The 27,957-nt window shown below is 47.8% G+C and overlaps 1 protein-coding gene across 1 annotated transcript; it reads left to right on the top strand.

The window, feature by feature from the left end:
- The first annotated feature begins 134 nt into the window (after nucleotides 1–134).
- LOC149328665 (trypsin iota-like) lies at nucleotides 135–27,458 on the top strand. The gene is made up of 8 exons (XM_089559056.1): nucleotides 135–212; nucleotides 330–366; nucleotides 4,560–4,639; nucleotides 10,759–10,856; nucleotides 13,279–13,420; nucleotides 21,172–21,286; nucleotides 22,507–22,646; nucleotides 27,258–27,458. The coding sequence occupies exons 1-8, from the start codon at nucleotides 135–137 to the stop codon at nucleotides 27,456–27,458; spliced, it is 891 nt and encodes a 296-aa protein (XP_089415182.1).
- The last annotated feature ends 499 nt before the right edge of the window (nucleotides 27,459–27,957 follow it).

Below are 27,957 nucleotides of genomic sequence, written 5' to 3'. Positions count from 1 at the left end.
ACAAGCCCACTAGTTGTTCTCATCAGCGATGGACACAGCTGCGCTGCGGCCGGTTATTTCAAAACAAAACCCTACCTGACCATTCCTGTCTTTCTAAAGGAGGGACAGCCCTAACATCAGCTTTGCAGACGAAAATGGCTTTCCTGCTGGCGACTTGGTTAACGCTGTCTCACATCTACTTCACAAGAGCAGCACGTGTTTCGGATGGAGAGGTGGGTCGTTTTTTATTCATGAATGCTGCATTGTAATTTCAAGTGCGTGGAGAAAGGCGAGACGGTGCGAATTGACTCACTGCTTTCTTTCTTGTCTGGTAACCCTGGACACCGAAGGAAAACGGTCGTCTCAACGTCAGCCTGAATTCGGAAGGTAAGGCCCAACAGCCGTTGAATGTTTTCACAACGTTTGATTGCTACTTAAGTGTAAGGAAAGCTAAAAGGCTTGGTGTTTACATTCGGGCACAGGAGGCGCTCACTGGAACTGGCGCTTTCGAGTTCGAGAAGGAATTACATTTAAATTAAAGCACGTGACAGAGCGCTACCTGTAGAAAGGTGCGACAAACGGAAGAAAGGTAGTCTAGAATTATTTTCCTTGGCACTTATGACAAACCCTTGCCAGTACCCGCTCTTTGGTATGTGTCATTTCCGAAATGGATAACGACTTTTACAGCTGAAGTGTTCATCATTCACTCACTTGCTTTCCCATTTTTGCCTGGCTTTTCAAGCGCGGTACTTGCCGTGTACTTAGAACTACATGCATCTTTCTGTGAACAAGAAACGGTCGAAAGCATGTCAGCGCCCTGTTTATTCCTTATCTCGTTGGGCTTAACTTCCAATTAAACTTCTTTTTTTGAAGTGGCACTCAACACTCCCTCACCGCCTGGTTGGTTTTTTTCATTCCACATTATTCGTTATCATTAGGGGGTTGGACTTTTCAGACTAAAGTGAAAAAATTCTCTGCCTCTCCCGTAACCGAGAGTAGAGTAAGCATGAAATGTTTACGGGCCTAATGTCATCTCGGTGGACACCCGAACCGCACCGTACAGGAAGGGAGGAACGCCACCACCCGTTCAGCGCGATGCCTTGCCATTTGAACGCAAGGTTTTTTGAGGAAAGGAAATGGCGCAGTAATTCTCTGCCATCTCGGTGGACACCCGAACCGCACCGTAATAGAAGGGAGGAACGCCACCACCCGTTCGGCGCGATGCCTTGCCCTTTGAACGCAGCGCTTCTCCCCCGGATCACGTATGACAACGAAGTGTAACGTGGCATTTATGTGATTTTTGCACGCGTTATTAGAAATCGGAAATTATAATTCCGTGCGTTATCAAACCCACAGCTCCACTGATATCTTGATAAACATTGAGAAGGCACTGGCAGCAGTTATTTTTTGTCTCGTTTGGAGACCAACCGGCGCTTGCATGCCGGTCGCGTAGGAGGGCTTAGAGAGTCTCGTTAAATCTCAAGTCTCGTACGGTGCCCGGATGTTCTCGTTTCAGAGCCCGGATGACTGGAATTCAGTGCCCGGATGAGTGGATTTCAGTGCCCGGATGAGTGGATTTCAGTGCCCGGATGAGTGGATTTCAGTGCCCGGATGATGGCTCTCGGTCTCGGCGTGACGTCACCACACTGCCGACAACGGGAGCTAAAAGCATTTCATGCTTAAAAAAAACGAGAGTAGAGTAAGCATGAAATGTTTACGGGCCTAATGTCATCTCGGTGGACACCCGAACCGCACCGTACAGGAAGGGAGGAACGCCACCACCCGTTCAGCGCGATGCCTTGCCATTTGACCGCAAGGTTTTTTGAGGAAAGGAAATGGCGCAGTAATTCTCTGCCATCTCGGTGGACACCCGAACCGCACCGTAAAGGAAGGGAGGAACGCCACCACCCGTTCGGCGCGATGCCTTGCCCTTTGAACGCAGCGCTTCTCCCCCGGGCCCCTGTGCGCCTGCGCGGCTTTGCTTCGATGCGCGAAGCCCCTGAGAGATCACGTATGACAACGAAGTGTAACGTGGCATTTATGTGCTTTTTGCACGCGTTATTAGAAATCGGAAATATAATTCCGTGCATTATCAAACCCACAGCTCCACTGATAACTTGATAAACATTGAGAAGGCACTGGCAGCAGTTATTTTTTGTCTCGTTTGGAGACCAACCGGCGCTTGCATGCCGGTCGCGTAGGAGGGCTTAGAGAGTCTCGTTAAATCTAAAATCTCGTACGGTGCCCGGATGTTCTCGTTTCAGAGCCCGGATGACTGGAATTCAGTGCCCGGATGAGTGGATTTCAGTGCCCGGATGACTGGAATTCAGTGCCCGGATGACTGGATTTCAGTGCCCGGATGACTGGATTTCAGTGCCCGGATGACTGGATTTCAGTGCCCGGATGAGTGGATTTCAGTGCCCGGATGATGGCTCTCGGTCTCGGCGTGACGTCACCACACTGCCGACAACGGGGGCTAAAAGCATTTCATGCTTAAAAACGTCAGAAGGACTACTGTTTTCGTTATGCGTTGTTATGCGTTGGAATTGTGATAGTATCATCAGCTGTTGATGCCTTTACCGGTAGTGACGTCACTTCTGCCCGGCGAATCAGCCGATGGGAATGCTCTGGTCTGGTGACAAAACTCGCCTCCAGCCTATCAGTGTATTAAGCTTCTGCTGCGGCATTTTCATCCCTCTGAGGCTCCCACTGCAATCGCTTTAAAATGATTAAAGCTGGTAAATTCAAATCACAAATTTGGTTTTAACCGAAAAAGATCACTAGCGTTGACATTCACTCCGCATCCAGCTGGGTATTGAGCAGTAGTGATATTCACTCAATGGGGAAAATCAACAAGGCGTTGAAACTAGGGGAGTTATGAGGAGATGTGCCGTTGGGTTATGTAGAGTATTTGCGCGCTGTGAGGAAATGCTACGGTACCGTACACGTCTCTGCAGATTCGGAGACTACAAGGTGTCGCCAAGCGTAGTCTGCTAGCCTAGAATTCTTCACTGTCATCTTCCGCTTTGGCAGTTACTTGGCTCAGAACGTTTCTCCACTGCGTGTTAGGACACTCGAGATAATACTTAAGTGTCGCTAAAAAGTGTCATGTTCTGGCTACCGCGAAGGTTAAACGAGAGTTCCATCACCGTCGTCAACACGCACGCTATGTGACGCCCCTTTTCCTCGCTAAACCAAGCTCAACAACCCAGCGACAACATGGCAATCGTACATTTTGAGATCAACTTCCACTTGCGTTTCTTTATAACCGTTCCAAGACTTTAGTTCCGTTACTTTCTTTATTGACGATAGGATTTCAATCTGAAGCACAACTATAAGTGCTGAACGGGTAGTTAACAATTTCTCTCTTCATGACTGGTAAATAGAACGATCAGGCTAACAAGAAAGTGAAAATAAGCTTTAAAATTTGACCGTACAGGAGTACAACATTGTATCACCGAAAAAGAAAGGGTAATTCACCTGTCGAAAATTATATTCGCTCAAAAAAAAAACGAAAACTGCCTTCTGAAATAACCCCCCCCCTAGAAAAAGACCGAAGAAAATTAAAAAAAAAATAAAAACCGAAAACTTCAACCCCTAGTCATGATGTACAGTCGGCCAAACCTTAAGCTGGCGTGCGTGACGGCCGCTTTTTGCTTGCTCCTGTATTTTACGACGAAGAAAACTTGCGGACAGGTGAATATAAAGCACCGTTTTGGGGAGCCTATGATTAGATTTCATATTTTCGTAAGTTTGGTCCGTCTTAAAGTGCAGGAGAAAGCAAAACGCGGCCGTCACGCACACCAGCTTAATATTTGGCCGGCTGTACAGCCGTTCTCAGAAAAATTACACCCACCATGTTCAGACCTGGGTCATTCAATCTTGCTTGTTTTGAAACGTTCGTATCCCAAATTTTTCGTGCATGAGTAGAACTGTAGTCCTCAGGCCTCCGAAGCTCAGAACTTCCAGGGTTGCAACTGAACCCTACTACAGGGACTAGAACAAACGGATTGGGCTACTAATTAAAGAAAGAAACTGTACGGCGCCGTTCTCTGGCATTGGCACTTCTTTCTGATTAAGCAAGTCGGTTGCGTCGCATGCTTTCTCTCGCGAAGGTCACCGACTATGCGAATAAAATTGGGAGGGGGGGGGGTAGCTTTGGTTAAGCCTGGTAGGTTGCGAAAGTAGGTGTTTTATACTGCATATGCAGCGCCTCTAGCGGGAGGAGCGCGGCGCGCCGTGCCAAGCGGCCGCCGTTACACGACGAGCCGAGGTGGTAGCCCTGCTCTCGCTCCTGGTATGACGTCACGCCCTAACGTCACTAGCGCCTCTAGCGGGAGGAGCGCAGCGCGCCGTGCCAAGCAGCTGCCGTTACCCGACGAGCCGAGTTGGTAGCCCGTCTCTCGCTCCTGGTATGACGTCGCGCTGTGACGTCACTAGGCATGATATGACGTCAGAGGTCATTCTAAAGGTCGAACATGCCAAGTGGCCGCCGCTACGCGAAAGGCCGTTCTTGGGAGTAGTATTGCTTTCGCAATAAAACCGCGAGAGGGAGCCTCATCCGCCTATGTTGCATGCAGGCTGCGGCGAGGCCATGGCGTCTAAATTCGTCGACGTCGTCGCACCGGAGAACGCCGTGGTGGCGCAGAACCCATGGGTGGTGAGCCCTTCAGAGATGTCGTTGGATATGAAAAGGCAGGGAGGGGAAGGTCGGTAGGAGAGTAATTGGGTGCGGCAAGCTTTATTCCGTTCAAGGGTGAGAGTAGTTTTGGTGGTTGTCTTCTAGCTTTTCATCGTACGCATGGACGCTGGTGCCGTTCTATAAAGTCACGAACGTGGTAACAGCAGTTGCTGTGCGAAATTCCGCGGAGCCCTGAGCTGGGCTATAATGAAAGCCACGTTGCTAATCAAGCATGGTCGGATTATTTCCCACCCCGTCGTTACGCCAGGCTCCGCAACCCCACTTAGGCCTCTTAGAGTGCCTAGACACTAGATAGAAGAATGGAACTTCAAGAAAAATTTGTTGGGCTAGGCGTAGCGGCTTACCTCGTGAATCAGCGAAAGCTTTTGTAGCTTTGTTTTAGCTATAAAGCTTTGCCTTCTGCGGTGGAGGCACTCTCAAGTAGTGCATTCTTCCGCCCCTTCATAACCTCTTCCTTGCATAGTGGCCATCCTCGGGTTCTTCTTGAGGCAGCCGCCTTCGGTTTGCGCACTTGTCCCCTATCGCGATAACATCAATAGCCACTCCACGCGTTGGTCGACTCCGCCCACCGTACGGGGAGAATTCAAAAAGCAAAGGCGGGAGCCGCACGTTAATCCGGTTTAATTAGGGAAATCGGCCACACAGGGCAGTAAACCGATGTTTCTAAGAATGCTCGAAACGTATAGATCGAGTTCCCGCGGAAAAAGACGAGTTCAGATTCCTCTTCAGAGCACCTTTAAGAATAAGAAATGAGTAAAGAATTAAGGCCTTAGGCTGATGGTATAAATTTCATGGCAGAATACAGGGCTATATGGCTAAAATAAAGCTATAACAACTTGCGCCCAAAAAAACTCGGGGTCTAATAAATGACATAGCATTCATTAGTTCCATGTGCGCTAGTCTGTAGTCAAATACCGTAAAGATGTTGGTTGGTTGGTTGGTTTATGGGGTTTTAACGTCCCAAAGCGACTAAGGCTATGAGAGACGCCGTAGTGGAGGGCTCCGGAAATTTCGACCACCTGTGGTTCTTTAACGTGCACTGACATCGCACAGTACACGGGCCTCGAATTTCTCCTCCAAAGAAATTCAACCGCCGCGGCCGGGATCGAACCCGCGTCTTTCGGGCCAGCAGCCGAGCACCATAACCACTGAGCCACCGCGGCGGCCTAAAGATGTTCCACTGAACTTAAGGAGTCCCTTTAGCAGCTACTGGAAGGAAGCGTAGGCGGAACAATCACAGCATTCTCAAGCACTGGACTTCAAAGAAGCCTTCAATAGCGGCACCGATGAAGCCAGGCGCCTTGTCCGCGCTGATGCCTCACGAGTGGAGCCGTTTCGAAGCAGTTGTTCGGAAAAGTGGTGAAAGGGGCAGAGAAAGTTTAATATGCCGCCGGCGCTTTGTCAGAGCTTGCGTGTTGTGATAGCAACAGACGACATGGATAACCGCCGCCCGCCATATATTGACAACATGGGTGCAACTTAAATCACGTGGGGCACGGGGTGACCTCACAAAACATCCGACGCTAAACCACGTTTTCATCATTACTTTCGAAGCCAGCGCCATCGGGCGCCCGCCGCGAAAGACTGAGGAGGAAAGAGGCGCAAAAAAAAAAAACTTCCTCCGCACTTACCAGATGGCGCCACAACGCGTTACTGCTCAATATAAAAGTTTCTCGAGCTGGTTATGTGAATGGTGAGGTTTATTAGGGACGTAATGTTGCTAGAAAATTTCAGTGACGGATAAAGAGATGGAAAAAGTTTATTTTCCCGAAAGTATTGGCAATATCAAAAACAAAATTATGCCGACAATTTATATGCATGTGCGCCCAGAGTTTGACACTGGAAGTACTCCTTTAACAATTCTTATTCACATCTATACATCATTACCTGGTGCTTTGGTTTCCCAAAGCACTCACTCACTCACTCACTCACTCACTCACTCACTCACTCACTCACTCACTCACTCACTCACTCACTCACTCACTCACTCACTCACTCACTCACTCACTCACTCACTCACTCACTCACTCACTCACTCACTCACTCACTCACTCACTCACTCACTCACTCACTCACTGAGCCACGGTGAGACAAGGAATGCGCAAGCGGAACAACACAGAAATGTTTTCGATAGGTGGCCGCCAGGCGTTGAGGCCCACTGTTCAGTGTGTACATGATGGCATGTCAAGGATCCCGTCTACGCTCTTAACACGAATACACCTATATCGGTGTAACAAGCGAGTAAAGTTTCCTTTAACACGCACCCTTCCATAAAAGTTTGTGCGATAGATGATAGCTAACTCTCTTTTTACACCTCTCTGTTTAGAGTGTAGCAGCCAAACTAGTAAAGCGCAAGATCCGGGAGTAAACTGTCGAAAGGTGATGGCAGCAAGGGCAAAAAGGAAGCTTAGAGGCAAGCCGAACAGTATACTTTACAGAAACGTCAGTAGAGCAAGTTCCATCAGAGTGCACAATAAGCTAGATCAGGAGATGCTGCAAATTATATACAGCAGTAGAGCAGCTTTGCGCTTCGGACTGTCACTGGATTGGAGCCTACGGGCGTCTAAAGGTCGTATTCGTTCTACCATCTCGGCATTCGCTAGGCGGGTCACTCTTGGAGGCTGAATATGACAATGTAGGGAGGAAAACGGAAAAAAAAAATCTCTGTGCTTTGGGTAACTTCGCTTACTGATCAACTGACGCGGGGAGAGCGTAAAGAACTTCTGTGTGGCTACTTTAGGGTGTGGGGACGCCTTCGTCCCCTGCGTTCGCTTTCCCTCAACGCACCCCACTGTTGTTAGCTGCCCCCCCGAAAAGCACTCCTCTCGGTTCGGTTACTGTAACTAACAAGGGAGGGCGCTCGCGTCGCAGCGACACCAGCGCCACGGATGGCGTTTTGCTGCGCGCTCGCGGGGAGCGACGGGGTCTCCTGCTCGGCGTGGGGAAGCGTGTTGGACGTTCACGCGCAAAGCTCCGCTCTTGGCCGCGGGCGTCCTCGTGTGGAAACTTCTTCCCCTCAGCTCGTTCCGTCGGGCCTCGGAGTTTATCCCTTTGCCCTACCGTGGGCGGACGTTCGCTCGTAGCCGTGCTGGTGAGTCGGACATCCTAGATTCCTCAGTGTATTTTGTTGCTAGCTGGCGTTATTGTTGCTATAGCAATAAATGCCTTGTGTCAGCCATTGTGTCGTTCCTTTGTTCCCGCAGAGCAAGGCCCGCCGTGGTCGGCGTGCGCTCAGTAGCGTACGCGACCACGGGGTGGGGTCAGCGCGGTTTTGAACTGTGTCAGCCGCGCTTAAACGGGGAATACGTGTTTATCCCCCCCTTTTAAACCCCACATCTGGCAGCCCAACGTGGGGCCTGCTCTTGGAACATTGGACGACAGTCTGTTCGGTTCGAGGAACGCTCTTTGTCCGGACTTGACAAGTGCGAGGCCTAGAGTGAATTTTGATCGCTAGGCCCTGCGGCATGCTTTCTTGAGTGCCAGGTGTATTGCGCTGCAGCATGTTTGAACTTTTCGACATGCTCAGCATGTTTTTTTTTGTGAAGTTTTCTTCCTGGAGTTTCTTCAAGAACCACTTGGTCCGCATCGAGGGAGCGCGAGGCCTAGCGCCCGCGGAGTTGCCGAGCCCGAAGCGAGTGAGTACGGAAGCCGCGTGGGTGGTCCGAGTTTTCTGTATATATTTTCTCGCTGTCTCTTTTTCGACTCTGGGAGTCGCGGCTCTGGGAGCCGGGTGGCCTGGGGCCACGGGTGCCTTTACGAGCTCGCTGGTATTGCAGCTCGGCACCGGGCGTTCCGACACCGTCCGATACGGTGGGCGCCGATCGCTCAAGCTGCTTCGTGCAGTGAGCGGGGAGGACCACCCCACAACGCTGATGTCTCCTCGCGGCTGCGCGCACGAAACCCGTTTCGGGTCTTTCTTTTGTTGGGGGTCGTCGACCTTCACAGTGGTAGTGAGGCCTAAGGCTATTCATAGCTGCCTGCACCTTGTCAAAAGTGACACGACCACCGGACCGTGGTATTGAGAGGGGGCGCACTTTGCTGGCCCACCCGTTTTTTTTAACCTCGCATGAACCGAGCATTCTCGTTCAACTCAAGAAAGGGCTTTGTTCACTCGAACTTTGCGTTGCACAGCCGCCCGACACGTTTTGCTAGCGAGTTGAGCATTGAGCCACCAGGCCTTTGTGTACGCCGTTTCCCCTCCCGTGACCTACGTTAAAGGCATGCGGAGTGTGTTTTGGCAATCTTTCAGATCCAGCGGAGCCACTGCGGCTTGCTGTCCTGTGCACATCGTCTCGCTGCCGCCTGCTGCGACGGAGCGGCCTGTATCCTGTTCGCCGCATCCATCCGGGGCAGCTGTGGCGGGACCAGACAGCAGCCACCTCTGGCTGCTGTTGCCCTGGCGACTACTGCGGAATCTTGGACTGCAGTGGTCAACCGGCCCTCCTCTTCGCGGGCCTGCGGGCACTTAGTCCGCGGGCCATGCGAGTCGTCCCAGCGGAGACCTTGAGGCCGCCTTCGGAATACCGCGGAAGACTGCGTGCACTGTCGGCGTGACCTCCGCTGCACGACCTGCCTCAAGTGCATGAAGACCAGGAGACTCCTCCATAGCATGTAACTTGCAGGCGCGTGGGTCTATTTAAGGTTGGGGGGATGTGGGGACGCCTTCGTCCCCTGCGTTCGCTTTCCCTCAACGCACCCCACTGTTGTTAGCTGCCCCCCCGAAAAGCACTCCTCTCGGTTCGGTTACTGTAACTAACAAGGGAGGGCGCTCGCGTCGCAGCGACACCAGCGCCACGGATGGCGTTTTGCTGCGCGCTCGCGGGGAGCGACGGGGTCTCTTCTGCTCGGCGTGGGGAAGCGTGTTGGACGTTCACGCGCAAAGCTCCGCTCTTGGCCGCGGGCGTCCTCGTGTGGAAACTTCTTCCCCTCAGCTCGTTCCGTCGGGCCTCGGAGTTTATCCCTTTGCCCTACCGTGGGCGGACGTTCGCTCGTAGCCGTGCTGGTGAGTCGGACATCCTAGATTCCTCAGTGTATTTTGTTGCTAGCTGGCGTTATTGTTGCTATAGCAATAAATGCCTTGTGTCAGCCATTGTGTCGTTCCTTTGTTCCCGCAGAGCAAGGCCCGCCGTGGTCGGCGTGCGCTCAGTAGCGTACGCGACCACGGGGTGGGGTCAGCGCGGTTTTGAACTGTGTCAGCCGCGCTTAAACGGGGAATACGTGTTTATCCCCCCCTTTTAAACCCCACAAGGGCTATTCCTTTACAACATCATGTCGCATGTTGATAATAGGCAAAGATGAGAGCGTATCTGTGTAGATTTGAAACGATATTCTAGAGCGCGCTATATAGTTACAGTCATGCGAAGATCTTCAAGTTGTCAAATAGTGTTCATAGCCAGTATTTTTAACGTCTAAATCGCTAGGTTGCTGTGCCCAGCACGTAACTTGCTCTCTTCTGACGTTATTAAGCTACTGGAGTGTGCCAAACATTCAAAATTCCCGCGTAGCTCTTCCTGTTTAGTGCAATTCAATACGCGGTGGCAGCCATGAAAACAAGCAGGGATTGTCCGGGGTTTTTCGGCTTGTATTAAATGCAGAATCTCTGAGTTACCATGAGTAACGCGAAACGGTTCGGGCATCATTTGACCTTAGGTTCAAAATTAGATCGAGATCTGCGCACTGTCATGCATCTTAGTGGCTCCATAAGTTGCCATTTCATACTCGCTTCTTGCAAATCGCTGAGAAATTCACGCAGTGAGTTGTTTTCTGGTAACCTGGATTACAGCATCGTTCGTGCTATGGGCGAGCTTTTGGTACTCTTCGGGACTCTGTAGCAAACGCCAAGTGGATGGTTTAAGGCAGACCGCTGCATTTTAGCCATAATAGTTTTGGACATGTAGGAATATTAGCAAAGGAACATGACATTTAGTTCTTGATGGCTATTAGGGTCCGCACAGAGCTTTACGGTCGATAGAATACGCCATAAATATGGTGGTATTTGCTCGCTAACTCTGGAGAGCAAGAAATGCTGTTCCTGACATCTGTTGCGACAGCTGACTCCGTTGTTTGCGTATTCGCAGGTTCTCCTTGCTATACGCATGGCAGACACCCAAGCCACATGTTCCGGAACCATCGTCACGGGAAAGCATATCGTCACGAACGCGCAGTGCTTGACCAGGTATCTGCTGTTGTGAATCTGTTTGTATAGTCTACTTTGTATCGATTTATTGTTTATTATTGGTACGCGCGACTGTCCCTTTGATATATATGTACCTATTTATGGATTCATACTGCTCTGAGGGTTCAGATCACAAAAAAAAAAAAAAAATTGGAGGACACACTTAAGCTCCGTCTTAATGGTATGGACGCGATAGCTTAATGGGTCAATTCCCATATATGCAGAAGGTAATTTTCTACATAGCATTCATAGATCCCTGCGAGTCCTCGTACGCTTCCTGGCGCAGTCGTGCAGCGGTTAAGAGATGCGCCACTGCCCTGCGATATGGCAGGTGCTGCCAGCGGTGGCCATTGTGCGATCCAAGTTGCTCTTCCCGAGTGACCAATCATTTAACTCCCGCCTGCCACGGTTAACAGTTTCCTCAATATCCGGTGGGCAGGTTGTGATGAAGCCTCAAGGTCACGTGACCTAGGTAGCCCAGCTACATCCTAGGTTCCTCTCTGGGGGCGACCTGCCAGAGCCGTGCCCGTGATTTTTCGCTCACAGCGCCAACGCCGAATTTTCTGCGTAACGAGGCCTTTAACGCTATCGCTTTAAAATGGGCGTGGAAACAGGCGAGGACCTTAACACGTGAAATGAAATCAAAGGCAACAACTTCGGTCGACACAACCTCAAGAAAAAGAAAGGATCTCTACTGCTCTATCTTACTGCTCTATACACGTGGACAGTATTGCCAGCTTTCTACAGTTTACACAACGTTATGAAGTGTTCCAGGAAAGCTTACCCCGCGTCATGCCTGCGAGTCCAGCGATAAGTGGTGTGGCTTGAATGATTCGGGAGGTGAAGCTGATTGGTGGAAAGTTTTTGCGCTGCAAATGCGATAACTGGTTCATGACGGTGATCGATTACAGATCCCATTACAGTCTGACTGCGGGACCTCCTTCTGCAAGGCATAAAGCTCTTATGAAATGTAAAACTAAATAAAGACTGATTCTGATTCGAAGACTTTCGTATTTAGGCCGAAAGTCGAAATTTCCATCTAATGATTTGGGTCGTAACCAGTGGTGGCAGAAAAGTCTCCAGGGACACAGAGCTTCTGCGTGGCGTTTCCTGCGGTGAACGGAATAGCGGCAAAATGGGCTTCTAATGCCCACCTGACGCAGACGTCTGATATACAGCATCAGTAGTAATTCTATATAATGGCGATGAACTATTGTTTGTAGTTTTGGTGTATCTGTGAAACGGACTGGTATCCGCACAAAAAAGCGTGCTTGATGCGAAATAAACTTATTTGGGAGTGGTGCTGGTTCTGACGTTTCTATGTCTCTGCTGTCCCCGTTGGTCGCGCCGTCTTCATACTAGAGTCGTACACGACTCGGTTTTCAAAAAGTGCTATTCGGAAACCCCAGTGTTTGGCCTGTTCTGGGCTAACGTAACATCTAACCCAAGCATCCAAATGGCATTTCTGTTCTGTGCATATCCGCCGGCGATTTGCGATTCCAATAACTACCTAAGCTATATGAGTTACCTGATTAGGGGTCATGATGTTTTGAAGGCATTTTAGAGCAGGTCGACTGTGTCCATTCCTGTTTTCTTTTTTGCGCCCTTGATCTTCTTGCAGCAAAAGGGGGGAAAATGGACTGCCGCAGCCAAATACGCTTCACGGCGAGGCTACTTAGTGAGTGTTGAAAACAGAAGCCGAGGGCTCCGCGGAAGCGAGGAAAAAATTCTTTTTTTCTCTATTTCATCAGCCTTTGTTTACGTGTGGTTGAGCTGTTAGCAGTCCTTGATGTACCCTAGCAGCCAGAGGAGAATCTCGCACCTGAGTCAGCGGCACTACTAATTCGAAAACATTTGAATATTGCATAGTTACCTTCATTTTTGAGCGAAGTGTTGTTGTCTGGCTCTTTTGCCGAATTTCGCAGCACCAGTGCTTGAAGGAAAATGGAGAACATAAACATTAAATGAAAAAGGGAGTCCAACTACCTTCTGCCCGGTTCGGCCATGGCTTCCCGCGTTTAGACAGAGCTGCGAGCGTACGTGTGTGTGCGCATGGTTATGTGGGCGCATATGTGTGCGCATGCGTATATGCGTGTGCGCGCTTGCCACACATATCAGCAGCAGATGGTGAGCATGCTGGCGCCGACTACACGCAAACACTCACGAGTTCGAACGCTACCAGTAGCAAAGCGTGTCGAATCCGAAACTATACGATACATGACCCTGCCGTGGTCCTACTGAACGAGGTTTAGCTGTCGGGAAGCAGAGGGCCTGGGGAGGGCCTGGTATCAAAACGTAGACCCATGCACTTTTTTAATAAAAATAACAAAGCTGACGTCATTGCGGAGGAAGCATTGGTGGCGCTGCGTTGGCCGCATCATTAGTGGGAGCTGCGTGGTGACCAGTTTATTATCTTTTCCAGAAAAGGCGCTACCCCACGATCGGTAACGGTGTACTACTCAAGTTCAGAAAAGTACCGGGGGTACCGGGTGAGAGCAAGCCACTTCCTCATCCATCCGGAATTTTTGGAGACCACGCTTAGCAGTGACATCGCCCTGGTCATGGTATCACCCGCCTCAATTTGATTTATAGTTTCTTAGTGGCGATGTGTTAAATAACCTCCAGTAGTTACACAGTGCGAAGGATAGCAAGCATCGCCACTGAATAAATCGTTGAATGCATCGTAGATGTGGTGAGCGGTTCATTGGGAGAAAATTGCACTCTCCCTCAGAGTAATTGCCTTCCTTTATTTCTCGGCACTGGAAGAAAAATTTAGGCATAATTTTTTCCATTGAGAGATTATGATGTAACTGTAAAAAACTACCAGAGTAGCACGCTCGTCCCATCTGACAGTAAATAATTTACAAAGCAAGTACTGCGGCAGCGCAGCCAGAAGACAATGACACAGCCATAAATCCAGGAGCAACACTTTTTTGCTTGTTAAGCGTCTCGTGATGTTTTCCTACTTGAAAGATGAGCTAAGAAGCCCATAATCAATTGTTGGTTGGGTTTAAAATGTGACAGTCACAAATTCCGCGGCTGTAACTGAAGCAGCGTTCACTGTGACTGCCAGGTGTATATATGTTGTTACAGCATCTTCAGGTGTACGCAAGAGTGCAGCGCTGTAGCATTAAAGATGAGTACCGATAGGTAGAACACGAAGGGAATCGATAAATAGTTCAATACGCCTATAATTCGTTAAGTAAAAAAATGTCTGTAGGTAATTTATCTTCAACCTCGAAGCAGGAAAATAGGTCCCTCTAGTGATACGCTTATTATAGTGACGTGCTGCCCCCTGGTATCCTATCGATGCACCGATCGCTAGGCGTTATTAAGCCTAACATGCTTTACATTGAAGCAGCAGCGGACGATGCATTGGACCTAGCTTTTCCTTGTCTTAAGCGGTCCAATTTTGCTACCAGTATACTACAATTAGAACAATCTCTCAATAAAATGAAGGTGCAGTTGGTTTCCACAACGTCTTCGGCAGCGAAGTGACCGAAACACGTCAGGCGTTTGGCTGGTTGGCTTAAACGAATGATGGCGATGTAGCGTGGAAAAGGAGTACAAGGGACCGAAGACCATCCCCAGCACCAAGCACATCCCACATTCACCTCGTCACGCAGTTTCAATGCTCGAGTGATGGCAGCAGATCTACAATGCGGTGAAGCCGACCTGTCTCTGCGCGCGGAGTGATTGAAAGCTGCGTTAGGAGAAGCGCCGCTTGCAGGGTCAACCGGTGCTCCGTTCGATACATCGAATGTTTCGCTTAGCTCGAGTTTGAAATATACTAATAGTACTACTTTACTTCTGGATGGAATTTTCTAGGGTATGCTCTGTATGTTAGACAGAAAGAATAGTCTGATATATCCTGTTCCGATATATTTGGCCTCGACACTGATTAAAGTACTGTGCGTTGTTTGCACACGTTCTGCTGACGCATGCTTCGTATTCTCGTGAAATTTTGCATGTTGTGACATTCAAGACGCCGATGGACATGTCGTCAGATCGTGTTTGGGTATCCATATATTAGAAGGGCATCCAAAATTTTGTTTCTTTTCTTCTCTTTTGCACGTTAAAGAACCCAGGTAGTTGAAATTATCCGGAGCCTTTCACTACGGCGTCCTTCTTCGCCTGAGCCGCTTTGGGACGATAAACCCCTATAAACCAAAATTCTATTTTCCACTAAGAGTAGAACCCATTCCAAATAAAAAAGCCAAGGCTAGAAAGTTCTTATGGAATCTAGTTTCTATAGAATCGACTAGCGTGACCGTCCAGTGTGCCTCTGTTTTTCGAAGTAAAAGAAACCACGAGTCCCTCTCGTGTCTTGTCAGTTGAAGTAAGAAAAGAGAGGTGGGCTTTCTGTACACCTACGGCTGTGAGCGGTATGGCAAGTTCAGTGGGCTTCAGCTTTTCTGTTTTCGAGGTTTTAATCATGCAGAAACAGTCGTCTAAGTTGTGTAACATCTCCGCCTATGAACTGAACCTGCTCATAACCCGTCGATGGTCATCTCCTGCGGTCAGATTGGCTACCGTGAAAGAAACGAACGCCACAACTGGAATCTTGCTTCTCTATTTTAAAGTTCACGGTTATTCAGTTGTATCCAGTTCTCAGTTAAGTTTTGGACGTCACACCTTGGTTTAGGTGGCAGGCGATTCATAATCAGAGTTATATGAAGAGGCGGAACCCAAAAGGCACCCGTGCGCTGGGCGGTGTGAGAGCACGTTAAAAGTCACAAGGGCTTCGGTTGGTTGGTTGGTTGGTTGGTTGGTTGGTTGGTTGGCCTCAAGTAGAATGGCACATACCCACTACGGGGGAGTGGCCAAGACACAGGCGGTAAACTGTTGGAATGATTAAGAGTTTTAGAGATAAAGGAGTATTAATAGGGTATAGGCTGACAGATTGGACGACGCAACGAAAGGGGACCTGTTAGCAGGGAGATCGAAGATGGGAGGACGGCATTATGTGCAAAATTGAATGCAACATATGGAATGGTTCAATTTTGTATTGACTGAAAGAGAGACAGAAATAATAATAATAATAATAATAATAATAATAATAATAATAATAATAATAATAATAATAATAATAATAATAATAATAATAATAATAATAATAATAATAATAATAATAATAATAATAATAATAATAATAAATTAAAAGTTTGATAATCACAAAAATGAAAACAAATAGAAAAAAAAATAATATTAGCATGGGAGTCGCTGAGTTTCTAAAAGAAATTTTTGAACTGCACAGCGCGCACTCCTGTTGCTTCGTCCAAGCGAAGTAGCGCCAAAGGAAAGAACAACCTCAGTGGACACAGGCAGACCCAGCTGGTGAAACGGATTTTCTAATAGGCGCCTCCTCAAAGAAGAGAATCGGCGGCAGAACAGCAGGAAGTGATCCACTGTCTCAGGCTCGGCACAAAATGGACACAGTGGAGAAACCGCCAAACCAGATCTGTGAAGGTAGAGATTAAGCAGAGGAACTCGGCATCGCAAACGCGTGAAAGAGACCTCCAGTCTGCGCGAACTCCAGTCTTTGCTGCTCCAAGGGTGCAGAAGATGCTTGTATTCGGGGGATGAAGTAAGCGCCGAGGCTGAAAATTCCTGAAATATTGTGTAACTGCGAAACCTCACCACAGCTGTATATGCGCAGGTTGGCAGGACAGCAATTATTGGGCCACAGAGAGAGGCCCTTGCTAATGAATCAGCAACCTCATTTAACTGAATGCCCACGTGACCCGGTACCCAAAGCAACCTCACCGAATTTAGATGAAGCGGGATCAGCTGCTTAAAGAGGCGTAATGCCCGAGACTCAGAGGGTGATGATAATGAAAAGCAAATAGATAGAGAGTCCGTCATAACCATGACTTTGGAAACGGCAGGATCTAATTTACGTAAGGCTAGAATGACAGCTAATAATTCGGCCAGATAAATTGGAGTGAAGTCAGGGAGACGGAGAGAAAAGGACGATCCCAATGCAGGTGAAAAAATGCCCACACCTGCCTTTTCACGATCCTGCGAGGCATCGGTAGCAATGAGAATATGAAAAGGAAAGGATCTTAGGTGGTCCTGTAACAAACCGAGAAGGAGAGGAAAGGGCTGGAGCTTGGCATTCGATGGGAAAATGTTATCAAATGCAATCTCGACTGAAGGTGAGATGTTATGCAGTGGATGGATATCTGTGAGCTTAATGTTTAAGGGATCGAGGAGAGACTGCACGAAACATATCTGCGGAGTATGCAAACGAGACCAGGTGGCATTTAAAAAGACTGCGGGCTGACTAAGAAATATTACATTGGATGTGTGGAGAGGAGAGTCGCACAAATTTAAAAAGGTTTGGACTGTTAAAAGGCGAAATCTGGCTAATAAAGATGGAATTCGCGCCTCAAGGTGCAGGACAACATTAGCTACATACTTTGGAAGTCCCAAGCAGAGGCGCAACGCCTCACGCTCCAAGAGCACAAGCGGTCGAAGTTTATAGGCAGGAGCTCCTGAGAATAAAACACATCCGAACTCCAAAATTGGGCGGACATACATTTTATAGATCAGCAGAAGTGTGTGCCTTCTCATCCCTGACCTAGCGCTGCAAAGCCGACGCAGGATGCCAATGGCCCGAACTCCTTTTACAGAAACTTGCTCAATGTGAGGCCGCCAGGAAAGAGTAGAGTCATAGATCACTCCAAGATACTTCACTGTTTGAACCTGAGGAATTATATGATTTCTATAAGAAACGCAGATATGTACAGGATGAGAAACCGGGAAGACCAACAAGGCGCATTTGTTCACATTGAGGGACAGATGAATACGTCCTAACCAGTTGTCAAGAATATTGAGGTAATCCTGCAAGATCTGATACAGAGAGTGAATATCTTTTGCAGAAGCAAAAAATGCGATGCCATCAGCGTACACGTAAGTTGACACATTATGGATGCATGGAATGGAGCTTAGAAAGATGTTAAAAAGAACAGGGGAAAGAACTGAGCCTTGCGGAACACCTCTTGTCTGTCGAAATTTCTTTGAAGAAACACCATTTCGGCAGCAATAAAATTCTCTGTTTTCCAGGAAAGCAAAGATCCAGGCTACGAAATAGTTTGGGAAATTAAGGACCTGTAATCTGTGTAACAGCATCGAGTACTCGACGCTGTCGTAGGCTTTACTGATATCCAGAGTGACAAGCGCGGCAAACTGTTTAGTGCTGCGAGCTAATTTAATACGGCTCTCAAGGTCAGTATGAGCACACCAAATCGAACAGCCCGGCCTGAAACCAATTTGACAAGGATTCAAGATATCATTTGCAGAAATGAAATACATGATACGACGAAGCAGGACCCGTTCCACCAATTTCACTAAATTCGATGTTAATGAAATCGGGCGTATGTTGTCAGAAGTGAAACCCTCCCCTTGTTTTTTAAGTATTGGAACTATTTCCGCAAGACGTCACTCATGGGGAATCCATGGACCTTTAAGGGAATGGTTAACCAGAGCCAACAGATCTTCAGGAGATTCGGTAAACAAAATTTTAATCATAGATGTAGTGACCTTATCGGGGCCAGGAGCCGCTGGAGACAGGCGCAAAACAATTTGCGAAAGCTCAGGCATAGTGACCTCAATGAAATCACTTGAGATGCATGAGAATGTAGGTGGATAATGAAGTGCAGATGTGAATCGACGTTCTAGGCCACCCGCAATTCCCTCTAAGACCTTAGCGATGTCAGCAGGGGATTGAACGAGGGATTCAATATTGACAGCCGGAGGAATCACTTTCCTTTTCCTCATAAAATTAAACAAGGCCCGTTTATTTCCTGACTGAGAAAGAAAATCATAATGACTTGTAATATACTCCTCCTTCGCGCGGGAGATAGTGCGCTTAAATGTTGCTGCGACATACTTAAAATCCAACCAATGTTTTGGGCATTGATTTAGGAGGAGTTTCTTCCAGGCTGCTTTCCGCCGTCTATAGGCACGCGTGCACTCTGCATTCCACCAATTATTGGTAATAGTATCCTTAGATCCTGTGACAATGAATTCAGACTTTTGCCTTGCGCGTTCCAACACTGAGCATATATGTGTAGCTTTATATTCGGAACTCGTAGTGGTGTTTCGGTCCGAATCGATTGTGAGAGCTGATTTGAGAGTGTCTTTAAAGCGAACGTAATTTATGAAGGTGCGCTGTTGTCGTTCGGGAAGAGTTAAGTTACACGCAACCCTGAAACTAATCGGTAGATGATCACTGTTTGTCGCGCAGTCAACAGGCGCCCAAGACGAGACAGAGACTCCTGGGGAGGAAAAAGTTAAGTCTAAAACAGAGCGGCATAGACCACATACAAATGTAGGCATTCCTGAATTGTTGCAGACTATGTTGTTGTCGCAAATCCAATCAAATAGTCTAGAGCCGAAACAATCTGTTTTAAACCCCCACGTCACGTGGTGCGAATTAAAATCCCCAACTAATAAAACCTGAGACCTGCTGCTAGACATCAATGAGTCAAGGGGCCGAGTGTCATGCACACCTGAAGGGAAATATGCGTTAGCTACAATAAAGGGCTGTTGACCTGGGATACTGAGATCAACCGCAAGTATTTCGCACTGACGGTCCGCATACTGAAAAGAAATGAAGGCCCTGTGACAAAACTTTAAGGAAATCAGCAGCAACAACCCTCCCCCTCGTGAAGACCTGTCTAGCCGGAACGAACGGTAATGTTTGAGATGATAATTAATATCTGAAGTAAGCCATGTTTCCTGTAACGCAATTACATCCGGTTGAAGTTGATTACATAGGCAAATTAAATCTGTTGAAGCTGAGGATATAGATCGGCAATTCCATTGAAGAACACTTAACGACCCTATCTTGGCGGGAGTGCAGCAGCGGCAACTGCCGCTTCGAGAATCCTGGTTTTAGGATTTTGATTAGCATGACTTTTCTTGGACTTGGACAGGTGACAAGATGGATCCGGGATACTCAAAGGAGACCCACTTCGTTTTTGGGCGCGGGTATCGAATTCCATCTCAACACATTCATCAGAGGATGCGTCCTTAACGCTGTTCGGGAGAGATTTTTCAGGAGTCGTTTGTCGCTCATGCTGACTTTGGCCCTGTGGAGCGCTATTTATGTCCACAGATGGTGGAGGAGCAGCCGAAACCATAGAGGACAAGAGCGGAGCGGCGTGCGCTTGCAGCAGATTAGTCATCTGGGTAGCTACTACCTGTGAGATGCACGTGGATACCGTTTCCATAATACGTTCCATTGCATTCGCCACTGCTTTTTCAACCGCAGCGGTAATTGCCTGTGTCCAAGAGGCGTCCATTGCAGGTGGACATTTGGCAGCCACACTAGAATAGCATGAGGCTCTTTCTTTGACTGCGGAAAAGGCCTCTCGTCGCGTGAATCGACGTTTATCTATTATCTCTAGAACTTGCACTTCTTGAGCTCGTGCAGGACAATCAGGACAGTTGGCAGAGTGGGCACCACCACACAGGCAACATTTTTCTTGCTGTTCAGGGCATTCTTCTCTAGCATGGCTTTCGCCGCATGCACAGCACCGTGAGCCCGATTTGCACGCTTTGGCGCTGTGGCCAAATCTCCAACAGTTCTGACACTGAAGGGGACGAGAGTTAAATGCGTCAACTCGAAACACTAGTGGCCACACTTTGATCTCTGAAGGGCGCACTACTCCTGCGAATGTGGCTATGACGGACTCTGTAGCTATTTTCACCCCCTCTACCATTCTGCTGCAACGATGGACCGCAATGACGCCCGCAGACGAGAGGTTCTCCAGCGTTTCTGAAGGGCTCAATCGAGAGTCAACACCTCGGACTAAGCCCTTGGAACATGCTAGATGAGGCGGAATAAATGCGCTCACCGGGTGGTTGGCGAAGGAGGTACACCTCAAAAGGTCGGCGACACAATCCTTGTCCGGTGACCTGCACAATATCCCACCCTTGCCGAACTGCCGCACATCTGTGATTCTCATGAAATGAGGCGATGTAGACTGAAGGACCACCTGCACCGCTTCCGGGTTGTTCAAACGAATGGCGCCTCCATCAGCTGGAACTAAAGCCACAGGAATGCTGGTGACTCCACTGCGAAAAAAGACATCGATTGGGAGCTGGTCCTGTGGAAGAGAGGCCGACCAAGGGGAAAACCCTTGGCCGGGAGAAGAGGTAGACATTAAGCGTCTACAGAGAAGCGAGACAATTGCTGCGCCCTTTCGTTACCCCAAAACCAATTTATTTGAACGCGTGATTTAGAGCTTGTTCAAGCCAGGTGCCTTTCTTCAGATTATCTCCTGCTTTAATTCCCTCATTACAGGTTGACAGCCCCTTCATTCGAAGCATGTACGTACGGCCGGTCTGCATCCCTTTGGAGGCGCTCGACATTGAGGGTCGCTACGTCATCGTCGCCGGATGGGGACAAGAAGACAACAGTGAGATAAAAAGACCACGCTGCAAAATGTGCCGCGATGCCTATGCGAACACCTTTCGGAGTTCGTTACAGAAAAAAAAAGGCTATGGCCGGCTACTGGTCACGATTTCTCAATGCTTTATATCGTGTTTAGGACGCAGAGTGCGCATGCTCTGGTGTGCGCTGAAAGCCGCGCCTTCTCCTAATTAGTGTAGAGTAGTTTAAAGATAACGTGTATAAATATATATGCTTTTTTTGATAATATTCGTCTCGAAAGCGACAAAAAGGTACGAGATTGTTATAGACGATCCTCATAAGACAAACCGCTGGAGTGTGATGGATGCTCTTAGGGGATACTGACCCGAGAAGGATAAGAGAAGAAATGAAGAGGGGAAGGTTTTATCCTTTTAGGCTTGTAGTCATTTGAAGGGAGGAAATCTATTAAGGGGTGACACAAGCGTCCATGCAAGTGACTGGGTTTACAAGAGAGACAGAAAGTACATTATTCAGCAGTTCAGTGTTAGTTGCGGAAGTTGAATAGGGTTTTTTCCACCAATTAGTCCGACGTGGGCCTGGCACTTTATCAGGAAAGGTGTGGGTAGGAGAAGCGCAGTGATGACAGAAGTAGTGACTGAGGTTTTTCACGTGAATACTCAGTTTACCTCACTTATTTTGATTAGCCATTTTCTGTTTAGGACTATTCAAAACTTTTTGAAAGCCTTCAAAATATATATCCTCTTGATCTCCGCAGGGTAAATTGACTGGTCCTTAAATCTTGATAAACCGACTAGAATTTGATAAGTTTGGTTCCAAAATACGCTTGAAATGTGTTTTCCTGCGTTTAGAACTTTTGGCTGTGTACTGAGAAATGAACTATTTGGAGAAAATCAAGAAATTTTCACTGTTATGTAAAGCTTTTTAAGTGCGGCGCCGTCTATTAGAATTCACGGGAACCCGCATCCATTTTCAGAACCCACCTCCCGCGAAACATGTTCAAAATGTCCCCCCCTTTTTCGAGAAAAACTGAAGAGGAGGAAATTTATGATATATTGACGTACTACACTGACTGGATAGGAGCAGATGTCCTAAAAGAAGGTGATAAAGTGCCTTCTGCGATATTAATGTTCATCATGGATATTAATCTCGTTCCATACCTGACGCGCCTGTGATTACATTGTCCAATACGTTAGTAAAAGTTTCTGTAGCCCTTGAAGGCAGCGCTGACTGTTCTGCGCGTTACAGCTAGGCGACCCCAGAAGACGATGTACACCACCGTGGTGAAGGTGGCACCTGACAGCGACTGCCAGGTTCCGTACGAGCGGTTCGGCTTCAACGGTACTGTGATGCTTTGCGCAAAGAGGGTGGACAACAATTACTGCGAGGTTTGTAACTTGCATTTGTTGCATATTTAGCATTTTCACTGATTGCCAGAAATTATTGGTAGCCGCCTCACTTATCGGCGTAAGAGGGAGACGCAATTTTCTACGAGGTGCTTTTGGAATTAAAAAAAAAATGGAAGTGTAAGAGCAGAGAAATTTTGGAGTGAATTTATGATATTTAAAGTCGAGCGACATCTTGTCATGGCCACCAGATGTGCGGAATTAGAAATCGGAGACCAACTTTAAGTGTGTGTCACTACATGATAACGTTCGTTTGGTTCGCTTTCGAAACAGTTGCATTTTGCTCACTGACTTGATTTTCGTATGTTATGGGGTAGAAGTGGTACTCTATGACTTCCATGCCGCTTCAATATGAGGGTATCGGGAATAAGCAAGCAACAAAGAAAAAAGCAGAAAGGGAATTTCTCTGAAACAGCTCGGCAATGGAGAGGGTGGTGACCTTTCTCCGGACTTGCGAGGCTTCGCTGGCTTGCGGCAATCGCGTTCCTTGCGGCACGCAGCGTGCGTATTGTTCTTACCCGGAACCGGAGGCTTGCCATCCATCTGTCGCCATCTGTCGCCGTCTGTCGAAGGCATCTCCTGGGATGGGACGCTCTCCCTGTTGCCACATGATAGTTATAGGGCTGCACACTAGGGGGCTTCTAATTTCCTTCCTGCTGACTCATGGCACGTAACATGCGAATTGTCTAGTAATGCGTCAGGAGAATATTATGCGTAGCCTCATGAAAACTCATTTTCTCTCACCTCCTCTCGTACCGGAAGAAAAACTAGAATAAAAGAAGAAGTCCGCACAGTAATTACCGGCTAAAAGTAATATTTAAATTTCATTACTCCCCAGAAGGGCTTCGTGCGGTGAACGTCCTTCTTTTCGGAGGCATCGGGCCTCTTTTCTACACAAGAATGCTTCACTACATGTCTCTGAAGGGCGAAAATTTTAGCAGTGCATGCTTTCTGGAAATGCTGTGCTGAGATTAGCCAAGTGAACTGCGGTCATTTGGAAGACCGAACAATATTCTGCGAAACAGATATGTATTTGCCATTGATAATTCTTGCAACCAGTCCGCGGCCCAATGGCGACAGAAGAACGGAAAAAAGTTTACCCTAAAGAAAATGCATGGTAGTCAAATTCGCATTAGTCAGGTCATGTTATAAGTGACAGCATGCAAAAGAAATGTACAGAGGCCGCACCTGTAGACAGTCCGCATAGCTCAAAATGTTTACTTTTAAATGTATATGCTCCATGGATGTGCACCAAAAGTTGCGGCAACTGTCTTCTTTTATCTTAGGGATAAGGGTTCATAATAGCCTTGCTAGCTGACTGACATCACTGTGGTCACAGTATGACATGACATAAAACCAGCTCTTTCACCTGGTGTTCATGCAGTGCAAAGAATATCATCAGCAAAACGGCGAGTTGAGCGAGTTGGTACATACTTGAAGAAAACAGTGCAGCAACAGGGACAAGAGAGAAGACGGGACAGGCGCTCCTCGTTCATGACTGTAAAATTGTACTTGACTGTGACTCTGAAATTTCGTATCTTGACCACCATGACTGATTTTGATATCTTATCAGTGTTGTTGGGGTAGATCATGCGTGCTCCTAGTCCACGTGCTCCTGGTCCAGCGCCTGCCCCATCGTCGTATTCTCTCTTGTCCCTGTTGCTGCGCTGTTTTTTTTTTTCAAGAATGTCATGCTGAACGGCGGACTGGTAGTTCTCGAGAATGTGTCCTCTGCAGTGCAATAGTTTATACTGGCTACCCCGCTTAGGCCTTAGACTAGGTGGCTTTATAGGGCCGACGGAGTAAGTGGGGAGCGGTAAAACTGCTGCAGTAACTTCATTGAAGATGAAGATGAAAAGGATCAGAGTTTCCCGAGTTGTTGCTCAACCCTTTCCATGGAAGAAACAGAGTTGTTTCGCTACTTCGTTGAAAAATGCTCTGGCAGCAGTCTAGTATTAGAGGAAGCTGCCTCGGGCTGTGAAAAAAATAATCACTGTCATTCACTTTGCTGGCCGGCTGTTCAGGACACCTCTTAGTCGGACGAAAGTAATTAATTCGATAATGAACACGAAGATAAAAGAAACATCGGTGTATGTGTAGCGCTGGTGATCAGAGGCGCGAAGTTTTGATGTCAAAGTGACGCCAAGCGCACTGGAGTGGGCGTTATCTTTACATCTTTCTATTTTTATTAACTGCTTTTACCTGACATGCGCCAGCGGTCATCTGTCTCTCCCCGCTTCATTGTGTGCTTCGCTGCCTCTCTCAATATTTTTCTACAGTAACTGGCCCTATAAAGCCAAGTTATAGTTCTCATTCACCTTAGCAGTTCACTATACGAGTCAAATAGGAACACAGATGCAGCCTTCACTTCTGTATCCCGTGTGCACTTTTCCAAGACACGCGCTGGCCTCATTTCCCGCAGTAGCTGGCAAGCGAGGCCCCTACTTCTTGTTCACGGCCGCACACGTACCACCGCAGTCGACAGGCTGCGCGTAGAGTGCGTATGAACCACGTACTTTGTGTTTTTAATGGAGGCCTGGAGTTTATAGGTTTATGTGGGTTTAACATCCCAAAGCGGCTCATGCTATGGGAAACTCTCAAAGTGACTCAGGCTGTGACAGACGCCGTAGTGAAGGGCTGCGGAAATTTCGACCTGCAGGGGTTCTTTAAAGGGCATTGCCACCGCACAGTACACAATCATTCCAGTATTCTGCAGCGCGTTTTTACAGGATGCACTCAGAGATCTGCTTTGGGATGAGGTGTTGATAAAAGATAATGAAGAATGCCGCAGTAATATGCGGCTCGCTGATGACACTGCATTACTTAGCAGCTCACAAGAATATTTGCAAAGCATGACCGATGATCTTGAGGAACAAAGAAGAACAATGGGTCTCGAATGGAAAGCTAAAGTAATCTTCAACAGTGCCGGAAGGGAACAACTGTTTGTGATAGGCAGCGAAGTGTTGGAAGAGGTGCGGCAATGCATCTACTTAGGGCAGATAGTTACCGCACATCCGCAGCAGAAGATCGAAATACCGAGACGAATAAGAATGGAGTGGGGCGCACCTGGCAGGCACTCTCAGATGACGAACAGCGAAGCTGCTATTCCAGCAACCAGTGTCTATCAAGAGGAATATATACAACAGCTTTATCGTACCGGTACTGACTTATGGCGCAGAAACGTGGAGGCTATCGAAAATGGTTCAGCGTAAGTTAATGGGAACGCAGCGAGCTATGGAAAGGAAAATGATATGCGTAATGTTGAGGCACTTGAAAGGAGCAGAGTGGATCAAGGGCAGAATCCTGGAGTCGAAATCAAGAAAACAAATGGGCATAGCCAGTAAATATAATGCGAAGGCAAGATAAGCGACAATTGTTAAGTTTAACGCACAGGATTCCACGTGAAGGATAGCGTAGAAAGAGGCGACAGAAGGTCTTCTAGCCGGAGGAGATTAAGAAGTTTATAGGAATAAGGTACCCTAGGTGCTATTAAAGAGTTAATCGGACAGATATGGCAGAGGGATTTTTTCTGCCTCCGGCAAAGTTAGGCAGATGTTGATTTTGCTCACAGCCCATGCCAGTAATGTTTAATGGAGGCTTTTCCATCGGCGGGAAAGGGCATCTACAATTTACTCGCTCTTTTATGCAGGCGCCTCATCTCTCGGCAACTTGCACGAGCCTCGCATGTTTGCCTAGAATTTGGTCGCCCAAATGTATACCACCCAAATCTCACCCAAATGTATATATACCACAGTGGCTCAGTGACATAGAGATGTGCTGCTGAGTCGAAGGCTGCGGGGTCGAATCTCTGCCGCAGCACCCGCATTTCAATCGAGGCGACGTACAAAAGCGTGCGTGTGCTTGCAATGTCAGTGTGCTTTAAGGATCCCAGCTAGAAGTCGAGCGCATCACGCAAGTACTCTAAGTTCATGAATGGCGGTTTACCAATATCCCTCAAGAGAAAAGTATATAACAGCTGTATCATACCGCTACTCACCTAAGGGGAAGAAACGTGGAGGCTAACTAAAAGGTTTCAGCTTAAGTTAAGGACAGCGCGGCGCGATATGAAAGGAGGATGGTAGGTGTAAGATTAAGAAACAGGAGGAGGGCAGAGTAGGGCAGAGATAAAATACGGTTTAATGACATGCTTCTCAAAATCATGAGGAAGAAGTGAGGCATGATAGCTGAGGGTCCGTAAGGGTAACAGACTTGTTTCTAAGGGAAGGGAAGGGTAGGGTAGCAGGGGCGGCAGAAAGTTAGGTGGGCAGATGAGATTAAGAAGTATGCGAATGTAAGGTGGACGCAGCTGGCACAGGACAGGGTTAATTGGAGAGATATGGAGAGGCCTTTGTCCTAGAGATGGCGTGTCAGTCTGCTGCTGCTCATAATGAGTTAGTTGAAATTCGGAGGCGTCCACTATGCCGCTTCGCATAATCCATTCGCAGTTCTAGTACGTTAAACCACACAAACTGACTTAGGCATACCATACCATACCATACCATACCATACCATACCATACCATACCATACCATACCATACCATACCATACCATACCATACTGTACCAGACCAACTTCTCCTGCGCTTTGTGCAGAGCGACACGGGAGGTCCCGCAGTGGCCGCGGGCGTCAACGGACGCTTCTACCTTGTCGGCCTGCTATCCTACACGACTTCGTGCACCAGCCAATATGATCGTATATATCCGAGCATCTTTACGAACGTGGCTGTGTTTCAACCGTGGATCAGCCAATCTGTGGCTGCTACCGCCGACCAATACATGATGCTGATGGAGTGAGCACCACGGAGAAGAGGAAGCGACTTCTCTGCTCTTGTGACATCCAATAAACCCTCCTAATGAGAACGGATTCATGGTTCCTTCTGAATGAGAGGGATACTACAGATGTTGCCCCTGTTGTACATTATTAGCCCTGTGCTCAAATACCGAATTCTGGTTCAAGAAGTCCTGCTTAATTAGCGATAAAAAACTATCCCTCATGACACGTGCAGGTCGTGGGCACGTATCCCCTCATAGGCGTGTGGCTGCATTTAGTTGCGTTGCTTTGTCAGAGTATTTACCGTGCGGCGTAAGTTCAGGCAGGCGATATACTAAAGGCAATCGTGCAGGCACTCCGCATGAAGGAGACATTCTGAGACGTCATCTACTAATTAAAACGATTGCGCGTCTCTCATTCTAAAGCACACAACCACAAAATAAACTTATCTTCTGGCTTCTTCAATCTGATTTCTTGTTGCCATCTTCCGAACAAATACATCCCAACAATCCTCCCTCCTCC

Source organism: Amblyomma mixtum, chromosome 9 (assembly GCF_055824585.1).
Source record: "Amblyomma mixtum isolate Tamu chromosome 9, ASM5582458v1, whole genome shotgun sequence".
Taxonomy (NCBI): domain Eukaryota; kingdom Metazoa; phylum Arthropoda; class Arachnida; order Ixodida; family Ixodidae; genus Amblyomma; species Amblyomma mixtum.
This window is presented reverse-complemented; position numbering and strand designations above follow the sequence as displayed.

Excerpts from the sequence above, each read along its gene's own strand:
- LOC149328665 (XM_089559056.1), top strand. The coding sequence starts at position 135 with ATGGCTTTCCTGCTGGCGACTTGGTTAACGCTGTCTCACATCTACTTC. Across the intron at positions 367-4,559 it reads CGTCAGCCTGAATTCGGAAG|GCTGCGGCGAGGCCATGGCG; the intron begins GTAAGGCCCAAC and ends TGTTGCATGCAG. Across the intron at positions 10,857-13,278 it reads AACGCGCAGTGCTTGACCAG|AAAAGGCGCTACCCCACGAT; the intron begins GTATCTGCTGTT and ends TATCTTTTCCAG.